The sequence below is a fragment of the Benincasa hispida genome, chromosome 1, assembly GCF_027475165.1.
Source record: "Benincasa hispida cultivar pf3 chromosome 1, pf3_genome.v1.1, whole genome shotgun sequence".
NCBI classification, from domain to species: domain Eukaryota; kingdom Viridiplantae; phylum Streptophyta; class Magnoliopsida; order Cucurbitales; family Cucurbitaceae; genus Benincasa; species Benincasa hispida.
In genome coordinates, this window is record NC_143478.1 from 65,691,741 (window position 1) to 65,705,279 (window position 13,539).

Sequence of the window (13,539 nt, forward strand, 5' to 3'; positions counted from 1 at the left end):
ATAAAGGGTTTCTCTTTGTTATAAACTTCAGGGGAAACAGAATCAATTTTAACCAAGATTTGTCAGGTACCAATTTAAATCTATGTTGTAATTAACCCACTAAATTGAACAAAAACAAAATACACACCTCCATAAACTCATTAATTTCGATACCATAAAGATTTTCGCTTGACCAATGTACAAATTAAGCATTAAATAATTCTCTAAATTCACAAATTCCATTCAAAATGTATCTAACATCATTTTTGTATAAAATTTTATCAATTTTGTAAATCATTGAACACATTTTAAAATAAATAAATAAAGGTATTCCAATGATATTTAGAGCGACAATTTACTTGAGAATTAATTAATATTGCAACACGGTTTTAAATTCAAACTGCAAACACTTATCTATGTCTGAGGTATACAATTTCCTGCCATTCATATAGCTTGACGAATTTAGAATCAAAATTGCTTTTTTTTCCCCAAACTTTATAGAACATATTTACTTGATATCAACACATAACCTCTTAGCAAGCAAATGAAATGAGTGATTGGAGCAGGTGACTTGACATCTATTTCATCTAAAGCTATTCTCTTCAATTTTTAAATGAGTTTTGTAATAAATTTTCGTTAACAAAAATTTAGAGCAAGAGTTAAGAATGGAATAAAGTGCAATATGTTTCCTCACTAGTATAATTTTAAAACATAATAACAATAAATTGATTTTTTTTTAAGAAAGAAAAATAGTAAGCAAACTTTCCCTCATCAAGAAAAGAATGAAAAAAAATTGAAATTGAAACGTAGATCCCATGATTAACCCTAAATTTTATATCCTAATGTGTTGATCCATTTTTTCCCTAAAAAAATTGAATATAATCATTAAAAATTCCTTGTTTAGCAAAACTTTAACCTATTACTTGTGATTAATTAACCTACTTTGATAAATGTAGGTGAAAATCAACTCTCTTCTAATCTAAGTTCATTCATTTTCCTTTATAATTTTCGAGCTACTTGGACCCATTTTCTTCCGAGCTTCACAAAGCTAAGCTCTCAATGTCTATGTTTTGAGCCTTTGAATTTTCATTCCCAAGCTGTCCCAATAAGCATATTCATATCTTGTCAGAGAGAAGCCCTATTGATTGCTAAAGAAACTCCCTTATAATAAAACTTCCATGAAGGCTGCCACTAACTTATGTAATTTCCCCACATTAAGCACAGTATTCAGCAAGTCTACTAGCCTGCCATTGCTAGCACTTTCACAGCTTCAACAATGAAGAACATAGACATTCGTGTGGGCTAGCTCGTCGTCCATCTGTCTGTCATCTGCTCTTTCTTTTATCAGTACAACCGTCGTCGTCACTTTGAACTCATAAAATTGAACTGAACCATATGGAACCTATTTAAGAAATCATAGGGCTGAGTGATCTCCCAAATGTGTAGAGCCCTATACCAATTACATCATTTCCATACTTTCTGTATCTTCACCCACAAAGTAGGGCAGAGGGAGAAGACAGTGATATCAATTTAATTATCTCAAAATATGCACTAAATACCGCAAGTCCTTACCACCACAGCTCGATATGATTTGGCTCTTGCTTCGTTCACAGGCTCGTACATTCAGAGATCAACGTCAATGACGAGTGTGGTATTGTCTAAAACTTGACCTGACATAAGAATGAAGTAATGTATAATAAGTCAATGCTTAGGATAATAAATTTACACAAGCTTCCTTGAATCAAACTGAAACTTAAGGGACTAAAATATATCACAAATATTCTAATGGTCTGCCCTCTTGAAGTAAATAATGATTATGAAGGCGCGAATGTTTCAGAACCAAACTAACCTATAAGTTTGGTTCAACACTTTATAAAATAATCCCTATTGTAGAAGCCCATGAACGCTATCTGTCTCCATATCAAATTCCATTGTCCCAATGTACATGAAGAAAATTTAATGACAATGATTAATGAATAGGTTCTGTGCAAAAGAGAAGATACCTTTAGCACAATATATTCACTGAGAAGGGGGAGGATGCCCATAATACACCATCCCCGGCGGCTGAAGCGGTCGAAAACTAGGTGCTAAAGGTTGCTGTGTGAAAGGGACTGGTTGTGTTTGTATCATAGGTGATGGTTGTTGAGCTAAGGGTATTGGCTGTTGCAGCATCTGCTGGGTCAAGGGCACCACTGGACTAACCATATGGGGCATAGGCGGTGGTGGTACGGGAGTTGAGCTTGGAAGACTACCATAACCATACGGGGTTAAGACTCCATTTGAGAGCTGCAAATATTGCTGGGAAGGTGCACTCGGAAGCATCTGATACTGAGTTTGTGAATTCGGGGCTTGGCTCTGCATAGTTGGTTGGGGCACCATAACTGATTGATATGTATGATTAGTGGGAGCAGGAAGGGGCTGCATAGACATAAACACGTTAGGATCTGAACCAACTTCAGGTTTTGTAATAGAACCGGCAGAGGGACGCATGGGCTTCGATGCAAACGCATTCAATCCATTGTTGGTCTTTGCTAGACCCGTATTCTTTGCCTCCTCAGCCGCAAATGTGGAGAGAACTGATGTCATGATCATTTGAGAGGAGCTAGAAGCCGCAAGCTTGTCAGCAACCTCTGCTGCAATGGCTGCAGCCGACTTCTTAGGAGTCTGTCCTGCTTTTGCATTTGAATCAGTGGTGGAAGTTTTCGATAGATAACCTTCATCATTTAGCCGGTTTTGCATATTTTTAGCCTCTTCTGCCTGAGCCTGAGCTACCTGTAGATTTTGAAGTTTGAAATGAAATGAGTAATGATAACAAAAAATTTCAATCGTCATCACCCATCAGATTCACATGAATTATAAGTAATCCACGGTAAACTTCATTTTTCCTCCATATGAGCCAGTCAGTCACCCACTTCCATATTACAAATCTATAAACATTCCTGTTGAAGTTCTAATAAATACCTCCATATAACTACCCTGTCACTCACAAGCAAAACAAGTCTATTTCACTCAAGAAAATACCTGCATCTGGGTTCGAATATTCTCCAGCTCTGATTCCTGCAGTTGTCCAGTTTCCCAAATTTGTCAGTTCATAGTTCATAATGTAATACAGAAATCAAATTTGTTCAAACTTCTAAGGACATTGAGAAATGATTGATCAATATACCTGAACATGCAGGGCTTCTTTTAACTGAGAGATCAGTGCCAACCGACTGGCTTCAACCGATTGTAGTTTCTCAATACACTGTTTCAGAATACTTTCTTCCTCTTCCAGTTCTTTGGCTAACTTCTTACGCTGGGGATTCTTTGCTGGTGGATAGTGATAGAAACTCAGAGACTGTATAAATTGGCAATTGAAAGATGGGATACTAGAAAATTTAAACTAAAAATGCAAATTTGGATTCCTTTCAAAAACATTTTAGACCATGCAAACAATAACATTAAATCATTGTTACCATACCCATGGAACAAGCAAAATCAACGTCATTTTCCATCTTCCTCACACGTTGAACCGCAGAATTACAGTTGGTCATCTCAGTTTCTTCATTAGAATATTCACTTAGGACCAGGTGGAATGCTGACACAATTTTTTCAGCTGCACTTCCAATAGACAATTTCTGCGTACCAAATTAAAACAGAACAGTCGTGGAGAATCAAAACAAAGTCTTGCAATAACTTCTGGTGCCACCAGAAGAAAGAAAAAAAGAAAAAGAAGCTGAAGATAAAATGGTCACACACCGTTCTAATTGACCGTGAATCTCTTTTGACAATTCTGACTGATCGAGTACGCTTTTTACTAAACTCTAAAGGAGGAGGTGCTTCTTCCCCAAGTATTACATCTTTGATTCGAGTCCGAGATCCAAATACCTTCCTTTGTTCCCATATATCTACCTAAAAATGTGCAAGCACAATTTGATTGACATATTCAAAGGAAGGAAGGAATAGAAGCCATAAAATAAGATTCTGGAAGTACTTCTTGAACAATTTTCATGCTCAAGGAATCCACAGTTTCTTCATTTTTACTAAACATAACAGACAACAATCTCAGACACTCAATAAAAAGAAGTAGCTGTCCTAATAAATTCCATTAATTGCATCTTCAATTTTTGTCAGTACTCGACAACAAATTTAATAGGAGAATCTTACAACATCCATGAGGGTCAGACCACTCATCCAATAAGAGGAAAGAAAATAACTCAAACTTACCAATCTGGAAATTACATTCTTTCCATGGTTGTCACCGTTCTCAAGGACATTCTTAAGCGCTGATGGAAGAACCTTCCAGAACTCAGTAACAAATTCATTTCCCTTACGCTTGCTGTTTTGTAAAATGTCATTAGCAAGATACAAAAGAGGAACTTTCTGGACCATTTCTGAATTGTGGAACTGCTTATCCCATGTTGCAACAACTAGTTCAGCCTTGCCTCTATGGAATATACACCAATGTGACAAAGCTATAGGAAAATAGTTAAGTATGACAGTAACACCTTTTGTAGCAAATCCAACATTGATGGCACAAGCTAACACCAAAGGTAACAGAATTAAGAAACACTCTCTAATAAGCAACAATACCAAAGAGATTAATTACAAAAACCCTTACTGGTTGCATTTTAAGAAGAAACAATATTTGAAATGTGATACCCAAATTCCATAAGATCTCAATCCAAGCTCAAAAGGGTAGAAAGTAATCAACCTCTAGGGAATTAAAACAACAGTAGCAAAAGTGGGCAGGCTCAAACAAATACAAAATAAGCAGCAAATTATCAATTCGAAGCAAAGAACTTCAAACTCCACCTAATTAAAGACAAGAAAAAAGAAAAGCAGAAACCCAGCAAATGGGGCAACAAAAAAGGATACTTTCAATACACTGCTGCGTGCTATTGAGCTTCGACAGCTTATCAGCAAGTATTTGCTCACTGAACACACTATTCATTCCAGTACAGCAGCAGCAGCAAACTAGAGCGTAAACCCAATAACAAAACGGAACAGTAGAAATCCCTAAAAAGAAGGAAGATCTCGAAGGCCCAATCAAGCATACGCAGTTGAGGTAAGCGAAGAAAACCCAGAATCGAGGGAAGAAAAGGGAATTGAAGCCCAGAAAAGAGGAAGCGGAAGGAATCAGAAGGAGATGAAAGTAGAGGAAGGGGAGCGGTTGGGAGAAAATGCAGAGAAACGGGGTAAAGGGAAGGGAAGAATTTGAGTGAAATGGGAAATTAGGTATTGGGTATTTGTTGAAAGGAAGAAGAAAAGGAATCGGAAGAGGAATCAGATGACATTGAAGGAAACAGAGAAGGGAAAGAGAGAGCTGCAGAGGAAGAAGAGAAAATGGGGTTTTAGAAGAAAATTGGAAGAAATTTGGGGAAAGTTTTGGCGCAAACAAATAAAAATAAACGCATCTACGATTCATGTAGCCCGCTTCGTACCACTTCCCTTCAGTTTTTTTTTTTTTTTTTTTTTTTTACTTTCTTGTTTAATATTTTTATGACGCATATTTTATGTTGAGCTAATTCACTAGTAATTTATGTGTATTTAGTTTTTAAACTTTTAAAAATATTTAATAAGTCTTTAAATTTTTGTTCAAATAAATTTATATAAAAATAATAATTGACATATATTCTATTTACTTTTGAAAATTACACAAATTTCAAAATTCAAAGATTGAAATAGAATATCTATTAGAATTTTCACTTATGTCTCTTAAAACTTATTATGTAAAATTAATTTTATCGTTAATTTTCAATTTCATCAAATTAACCCTAAATTTAGTTAAATGTTCCAATTTCTACCTTTTTTTTATTTAACTTCTGCTAATTCATACCACTAGTTTTAACAAAAAGTAATAAAAATATATGTGAATTTACTCATTTTAATAATATCAAATTTTGCATACAAGTTGAACATTAAATAATTTTAACAAAATTTAGCTCTAAGGTTGTTTTTCTTTTAAATCTGACCAATTTTGTTTCTACATACGTTTTACAGTTCATTGAAGGCTTGACAAACTTTCAAATGAAAACTTATCAAAAGTAAAATTTGTTGTGATGTTTCTTTAAGTTTGATGTTATGATTGCAATACTTATCTAAGTTTATAGTGCAATTCGATGAAATTAAAAGTTTGATGTAAAAATTGATTTTTTTCCCTCTTATTCTCCCTTTTTCTACTTTTTTTAAAAAAGGAAAACAACTCAAATCATAATGTCTCTAAATTTTTAAGTTTGTTCAATTATTCGTATGGTTTATTTTAGTCCCTAAAAATTTTATGCCATTCAAGTACCTAAATTTTTATATCTTTCTAGTCCATTTAAGTTCCTAAATTTTTATAATATCTTTCTAGTCTCGTACACTTTTTTTTTTTAATAAAACAATCATTTTTGTCTTTGTTGTGTGATTTTTAATCTAAGTTTACTTGTTTGTGTCACCTATGTTGCTTGAAAATTGAAACCCGCTTATAACAACCTACTAGTACATACTCAAAATTATGTTACCGACTCGTCAAAAACAAAATCAAAATCAAAATAATCACTTTTATAGAATTTGATGAACTGAAGTGGAAATTATGAAAATTTATATATCAAAATAGAACAAAATCTTTAAACTGTTCAAGAATCAAAGTTGAATTTAGAACTCTCTTTTACAAGGACTGTAAAAGTCACCTTGTTGTGTCATTTAAATGGTAGAGACAAAATGAAAACATTCACTTGATCATCGAACATTTTTTTTTTTCAATTTTGGATTTTAAATTTCTCAGTCAATATACAACTTGTAAAACTCCAGAAAAAAGAGAAGAAAAAAGCTGAATAAGCTTTAACTTGATCGAAATAAGAATGGTTCAGAAGTGTACACGGATTGAATTGGATCGGATTATGATATTTTCTAGACTAACCCCAAAAGTTCTCGATGTGCACCTGAGGGTAAATTCAAAAACTGGAAGACTAAAACCACCCTCAATAATTATTATTTAAAAAAAAAAAAAAAAAAAAAAAAAAAAAAGGTTCAATACAAGTCAACTTGAACCAATCCTTTCATATCCCGAATTCAATATCCAGACTTGTATTTTAGACCCAAACTCTATAAACCAAACACTGGAGCACAGTGGTGAATCTGATCCAAAGAGGTTAGCGTCATGAAATTTTCAGGAAGGCATCATATGATACTACAAATCTAACTCATCATAGGTTCTTTTGTTCCGACAGAAACATGATTACATAACCAAATACAAAGTAATCCTTTTCTTAGAAGTCAATCTCAATATCCTAATTAATATGCAAGAAAAAAAAATACACCTACCGATCCGGTTCTATTCCAAAACCCTCCAATGTCAGCTCTACAGAGATAAATTCCTCCCTGCAAGCACTCAAGACATTCAAAACATGCCACTCTATGCCTTTTACCTTTCCAAAATCTAAACTCACTAAGGAATCCACAGGGCACATCAAGGAGCAGCAAGGATACAACACCTAAGCCCGGCATTGTCTCGACTTACTGCTTAGTGTCTTTTCCCCTTGCTGCTGCTGTTTGTTTTACCTGCACCTGTTCGTCTGATAAAGGTAAATAGTAGATGCGAGGAGTAGCTTTTGTTTTCCTGAAGAGGTCATCTAAGGTGACAATAGGAGTGTCGACTTTATCAGGAAGTGCAGGTGGAGGTGGGAGTGGTAGCTGCTCCCTTGCTTGAGCAAGGTTGTTTGTGGGTGGGGGTGGTGGAAGAGAAGGTGGCGGAGCATGTTGCTGCCTTGGTTGACGAGGTGAAGGCTCAGGTTGCACGGGTGGGAGCACATTAGAGACTGGTGGAGCAACCGCCGCAGGTGTAGGAGTCTGTGGAGCTTCTACTCGATTTTTTACTTCTTGAGGATCAACAAACTCGGCCATAAGAAGACGCCCACCATTTGGTGGCCATTGGAGGTTGTAAACAGCATCTCTAGTCTTCATGGCTTCTTCCACTGATGAGTACTGCATCAAAGCAATTATAGAAGATTTGATGTTATGTCCGGGAATCAAATTCCAAAACTATGCACCCCTTATAAATAGGTAGGAACTAGATCCTGACAACTAGGAGCAAAAAGTCTTACAGTTACGTAGCAATGTGTCTTGATGTGATCCATCCAGAAACTTGTGACATTGCCAGTCTTGCCCAAAAGTTCTTGCACAGCTTTGAGGGTAAATGGACGCAGAAAACGATCAATTCTTAGTGAATTTGTGGGAGGTTTCGGTGATGGTGGAACTGCAGAAGGCAAAAAGGAGGCAGTGAATCAGATGTGGCCCAGCACTTACAATATAGTCAGCTCATCAAATTTAACTCACCAACACGTTCCTTTGATGGATCTTCACTAGCTGTGGAGTCAGATCTAGAGAAGTTGCGTTTCGGAGCAGTGGATTGATGAATGTCCTTTGAATTACTAGTGGACGTATGAGCAGCATTTTGGGGCTCTGGAATTTTGAGGTTTTCAGAATTCCACCTCCGCTGTCTCTTTACGGACTCATTTCCAACCACTGCTTGATCTGCCAAATAAACTCATTAGACAAAACAAAACCAAGATATAAATTTTAATGAAATCCAGTGCAGAATAATGTTCTTCGATCTAATCAACAAGACTGTCACGTCCCCCAATCAAACAGCACGTCAAATTCTAAAACCCCATTCCCCTTTAGACCCCCTTAAACTTAAAGAGGAGATGAAATTACAGTTCAGAGAAACGTAACTAATAGCAACAAGACAGTCAAATAGGTGACTTGCTCTTACATTCATTGCAGAAGGAAAAAGGATCAACTTTTACTGTTTAACAGGGAATATGTGAGAGGTACTTAATGTAATACAGCCAGACTTGGATACCAGCAAATGAAATACAAATTCAAAAAACTTCAATTGATCTTAACCACTCTTACCACATCACATGAAATACAAATTCAAAAAATCACTTCCTTGCTCCCTCTCTACTTGCCTAGGGGTTACCTTTCATTCTTCTACTAACATCATCCTAGAGGTGCAAATGAACATCAACCCTTTACTACCTTCGTACATCTCAAAAAAGAAGAGACTTCTATCCAATGAAATATACAAAAAGTGAAAGCCCAAGACAACAAAACAAAGGGAAAAACAAAGGAGAAAAAACTTACAGATTGGCTATATGATCTCAAGGTTCCACTTTCCTATGATTTTACTAATGACAAAAACAATACCTCCCAATGTTTTCCATCAAAACAAAAGAATGCACTTGATACTAACTAAAAGAGCCAGTGACTGAACCATCCACAATAATTTAACACCCCACCCCACCAAAAATAAATAAATAAATCATCTCCCTTACAAGATTTTGACGACTAAATTTACAAACAGAAAAATGAAAGCTGACTTGGAAAATTAAGGAGATTCAATACCCATAAAAAAATCTTACAATTTACATCCCCAGAGAACAAAATTTGCAGATTACGTGTAGGGGAGGGAATAAGAATTCATATTAACAGGTTACCAAGGAAAATCACAATATGCAATGTTTTTAAATTGAACTCAGAGGAAGGGGGGAAGAACTATTAGCATATCTACCCTTTGTCTCAATTGCTTTTGAACGGCTGTACTGATAATGAGAAATATTTTCTATAAAACGGAGAGAGATTCTCATTCAGGACAGAACTCGGAATTTGCAGAAGAGAGACAAATTAAACGCTAAAGGTAGCATTTTAACAAGGAAAGAAAAAGAGCACAGCGTTCCACTGAAATGGGGAGCGCAATCGATCACCAAAAATTGTCGACTGATACCTCATGGTATGGCCAGAAAAAGGTAATAAGAAAGAAATATGTGTAGATGGACAGATATGGAGACAGAAACCTGTCCATTTAGCTGGAAATGAAAGTAAATCCCAGATTGCCAGACAAAATATCAGTTCAACTGAAAACAAGATTTAACAGAACCATGAGCGATCCATTATACTTGCAGATCATCTTACATCTAAAGAAACCTTACCAGAAGACATCCTTCATGAATGAAAGAGGTACAAATAATTGAAAAAGACAAAGGAAAATGAAAACATCGAGCAAAAATATGGAAGTTGGCACTTAACATAATTCATCCAACAGCAGCTTTTATTTAAAACCAGAATAAATATGTTTCGTACACTTTATTCATCACTACATGCAAGAAAGCGCAACAACATAACACAGTAATGACTCTGCGCCAAAACACTTGGATCAATTACCAAACAAGCACTAAGGCAAGAAATGTCCTTCCAGTGTCATCCAACATCATTTAGCTACCTACTTCTTACAGAGAAGCCAATGCAGAGACTGCAGTAAACTAAATATCAACTAAACTTCCAAAAACCCAAAAAAAAAAAAAAACCCATAGAAAGAAAGCTAGCAATTGTCTTAACCGCAATTTCTTCTAGACCAATAATTAGTTTCAAGAAACTCAAGCAATAGATAGAGATCCACTCTTCTTACAACTTTTTTTAGGATTGTGGGGTATACAGTGTACTCTAAAACTGCATATATTTTATATATGCAAGAAAATCAAAATAATGAAAATCCAACATATAGCTAACAAGAAGAAGAAGAAGAAGAAGAAGAAACCAATTCCAATAATTGATATAACATTATTCATAGAAAAAAAAGGTAACTGAAATAAAATTCATCATCTCTAATTAAAGTGGCATCCATTATATCGCATATACATAAGTCAAAATATTATATAACATGCAAAGGCTTTAATTTAAAATTCCTAAATATAAACTTATCATGATCAAAATTTTATGTACGGCAGAAAAAACATAATGAAAATTTCAATTCACAAAATCAGCTACTTTATATGCACAAATATTTAATTAGGCTGAGAAAACAACACAATTTTCATTTATTTCCTTTCATGGTGACTTGGTTCAGGCTTGGGGGAAGAGGAGAGGGTCTGGATGTAATCATTACCATGAAGCCTTCTTTTTTCAGCAGGCAAAGATGAAACGTCATTCTCTATATCAATATTCTTTTTGTCTGCAGATGAGCCTCGCACTGCTATGTCTGCAACCTTTTCCTCTTTGGATATAAGGCCCTCATTTTTTACATTCTTATCTCCCATTTCTTCAGGATTATATCCTGAATCAGTCTTATTCTCTATTGCATCTTCTATTGAATCATCCCCAGAACTTCTATCTAAATTAAGCTTTTCAGAGAACCCCACATCTTCACCATCATGCTTCTCATGAAGCTCAGAAATTATGTCCTTAACACCATGTTTCTCCTCAACATCTTCTTTCACAATAGGCTCTACAACATCTTTGTTCTCAGGTGACTCCACAACATCTCTGTTTGCAAGTGACTCTTCAACATTCTTGTTCACAGGCGGCTCTTCAACATCCATCGGATGTGATTCGCCAGCATCTGGGACAATAATGCTGGATGATGGTTCCACCATCTCCTGCTTAACATCTAGTTCTAATTTTACATGGTCAGCAGATATATTTTCCTTTAGTTCAATCATTTCATTAATTGTCACAGAATCAGTAGAAATAGAATCAGTTCTTACTTGAGACCCTAAAACAGGGCTGACCTCAGATACCTGGTCGTCTGGAGCAGAAGAGTCGTGCATGAGATCTGCCTGTTGAGACTTCAAATTCTCATTCTCCACCTGGAGCTCCATATTTACATCATCCAGCTGGGACTTTGAATCCTCATTATCCAGCTGGGGCTTTGAATCCTCACTATCAAGCTGGGGCTTTGAATCCTCACTATCAAGCTGGGGCTTTGAATCCTCACTAACCAGTTGGGGCTTTGATTCCTCACTATCCAGCTGGTGCTTTGAATCCTCACTATCTAGCTGGGACCTCGATTCCTCAATCTCCGACTGGACTTTTGAATCCTCATTATCCTTGCTTTCCATGTTTTGCAAACCTTCCACACCTAACGCTACTTCAGATATCACAGTTTCAGTTACAGTAACTTTAGTTTCCACTGTAGTGACATGGATGGACGAGCCCTCTTCTACCCTAGGAGAACCATTAAGACCAACCCCATCTTGAACTTCACCTTCGCCCACAGCTGCATTACTATCATCCTTGTCAACCCGAACTCCAACATCATCTACATTCTCGATCATGTTAGCGTCTTCATTTGATTCTTTCGTCGTTTCAGAAACAATAGACGCATGCTCTTGATTATTGTCACTATCTGTAACTGGAGGGTCATCATCAACACCATTGGTTTCCTCACCATTTTCTTCCCTTTCAATTCGAAGTGCTTCATCTAACCGTTTTACCAAATCTTCCTTCAGGCCCTTGATGGTCAATTTCCGTCTCTTAAGCTCCTCTTTCAACTCCGCAACCTTCCACTGATCAATCGGTCGATTATCAAGAACAGAATATTTCGATTTGGAAGACATCCCGCTAAAGTCAAAACTAAAAATTCAAACCTGCAAAGGGCAAAACGAACCCACCACCAGAGGGATGATTAAGAATCAGCAGAAAATATCAAATGATGCAATAAAAAATATAATAAAATAGAACATTAAAGAAGAAAAAATAGAAAAATGATATTGAAAATGACTCACGGAAGTATTTGCTTCACGTTGCAGACAGTAAAGGATAAACAGAGGCCAAGAATTCCTTAGATGAAGAAATGAAAGGAAAACTGTAACCCTAATTCCATAAGACAAAACCCACCATTAGAGATTAAAAGGGAAAAATCACAGCAGCCATTCAAGAAAACCCACAACAAAAACTCCTAATATTACAACTCCCAAAAGAAAAAAGGAAAAAAAAAGTTTAGAAAAACAAAATGGGTCCCCGAAACCAGTGCCTCAACTCGTCGCTGTAACCTGAAAACAAAGGAAGACGAGAGAAGAAACAGAAGAAGAAAACGAAATTGGTAGAGATAAAAGGAAATGTGTTGTTTTTAACACAAATTTATGTATGGAAATCAATGGCGCAGAAGAAAGCAGAAACAGAGCGAAGAGAGGGTGGGGGGCTTCTAGGGTTTTTTGCTTCGTCGATGTGAGTTTGATAGCGGAAGGATGGGAGGGACTTGTCCGATTAAAATCCAATATTTCGCTTCTTAAATGTCCAAAATACCCTTTTAAAAGAATATGAACAAAGTAAAGAGTTGAGAAACTAGAGAGTAAGTGTATTTTTTATTTAATTGTGTATCTAAAAGGTTCTAATGACCACTATTTATAGAATTTATAAAGAATACATGTGGGGATATATAATCTACATTCAAATGTTTATAACATTTATGAAGTCCATAGTTTATAGAAATATGTCTTGTTAAAATTTAGGAAAAATTCAATGGGATAAAACACATAGTGAAAGTAAAACAAGTATATTATTCATATACTTTAATAAGTGTCTCATTAAAAACCTTGTCAAGAACCTTATGGGACAAAATCATAATCAAGGAAAAAATAGTGCAGCACATCTACTCCCCTCATGAAAACATTACTGGATAACTCTTTGTTGTCACATGCAAATGTAGTGGGTTAGCTTCTCAAATGTTGTTGTAGATAACACATTTGTCAATAAGTTGGCCAAGTCGGCTTTTGCATAAATTTGTTGAATTGTGATGTTGCCTATTTTATGCTTTAT

General features: G+C 35.7%; 2 protein-coding genes across 3 annotated transcripts; both read right to left on the reverse strand.

Moving 5' to 3' along the window:
* Positions 1-936: 936 nt before the first annotated feature.
* LOC120081301 (ENTH/VHS family protein) lies at positions 937-5,362 on the reverse strand. 2 transcript variants are annotated; one of them, XR_005482780.2, is made up of 9 exons: positions 4,837-5,361; positions 4,186-4,433; positions 3,718-3,870; positions 3,440-3,596; positions 3,146-3,288; positions 3,001-3,036; positions 1,983-2,751; positions 1,552-1,649; positions 1,100-1,381 (listed from the first exon to the last, which is right to left on the reverse strand). XR_005482780.2 is itself a non-coding variant. In XM_039036049.2 (8 exons), the coding sequence occupies exons 1-7, from the start codon at positions 4,910-4,912 to the stop codon at positions 1,999-2,001; spliced, it is 1,566 nt and encodes a 521-aa protein (XP_038891977.1). In that variant the 5' UTR covers positions 4,913-5,362; the 3' UTR covers positions 937-1,649; positions 1,983-1,998. The 2 variants fall into 2 exon arrangements, 1 of the variants encoding a protein (XP_038891977.1); XM_039036049.2 differs by having other exon boundaries at positions 937-1,649; positions 4,837-5,362.
* Positions 5,363-7,081: 1,719 nt separating this feature from the next.
* Positions 7,082-13,095, reverse strand: LOC120081296 (SAP domain-containing protein). Its single transcript, XM_039036043.2, has 5 exons — positions 12,507-13,095; positions 10,889-12,368; positions 8,278-8,475; positions 8,046-8,197; positions 7,082-7,926 (listed from the first exon to the last, which is right to left on the reverse strand). The coding sequence occupies exons 2-5, from the start codon at positions 12,336-12,338 to the stop codon at positions 7,459-7,461; spliced, it is 2,268 nt and encodes a 755-aa protein (XP_038891971.2). The 5' UTR covers positions 12,339-12,368; positions 12,507-13,095; the 3' UTR covers positions 7,082-7,458.
* Between the last annotated feature and the right edge of the window lie 444 nt (positions 13,096-13,539).

What these genes read in the sequence shown, in the direction of transcription:
- LOC120081301 (XM_039036049.2), bottom strand. Translation starts at nt 4,912, where the DNA reads ATGAATAGTGTGTTCAGTGAGCAAATACTTGCTGATAAGCTGTCGAAG. An exon ending in TGATTTTGCTTGTTCCATGG is followed by an intron (nt 3,289 to 3,439) that starts GTATGGTAACAA and finishes ACTATCCACCAG; the next exon opens with CAAAGAATCCCCAGCGTAAG. An exon ending in ATATTCGAACCCAGATGCAG is followed by an intron (nt 2,752 to 3,000) that starts GTATTTTCTTGA and finishes CAAAATCTACAG; the next exon opens with GTAGCTCAGGCTCAGGCAGA.
- LOC120081296 (XM_039036043.2), bottom strand. Translation starts at nt 12,338, where the DNA reads ATGTCTTCCAAATCGAAATATTCTGTTCTTGATAATCGACCGATTGAT. An exon ending in TCCATCAAAGGAACGTGTTG is followed by an intron (nt 8,198 to 8,277) that starts GTGAGTTAAATT and finishes TGCCTTCTGCAG; the next exon opens with TTCCACCATCACCGAAACCT. An exon ending in AGACACATTGCTACGTAACT is followed by an intron (nt 7,927 to 8,045) that starts GTAAGACTTTTT and finishes GCTTTGATGCAG; the next exon opens with TACTCATCAGTGGAAGAAGC.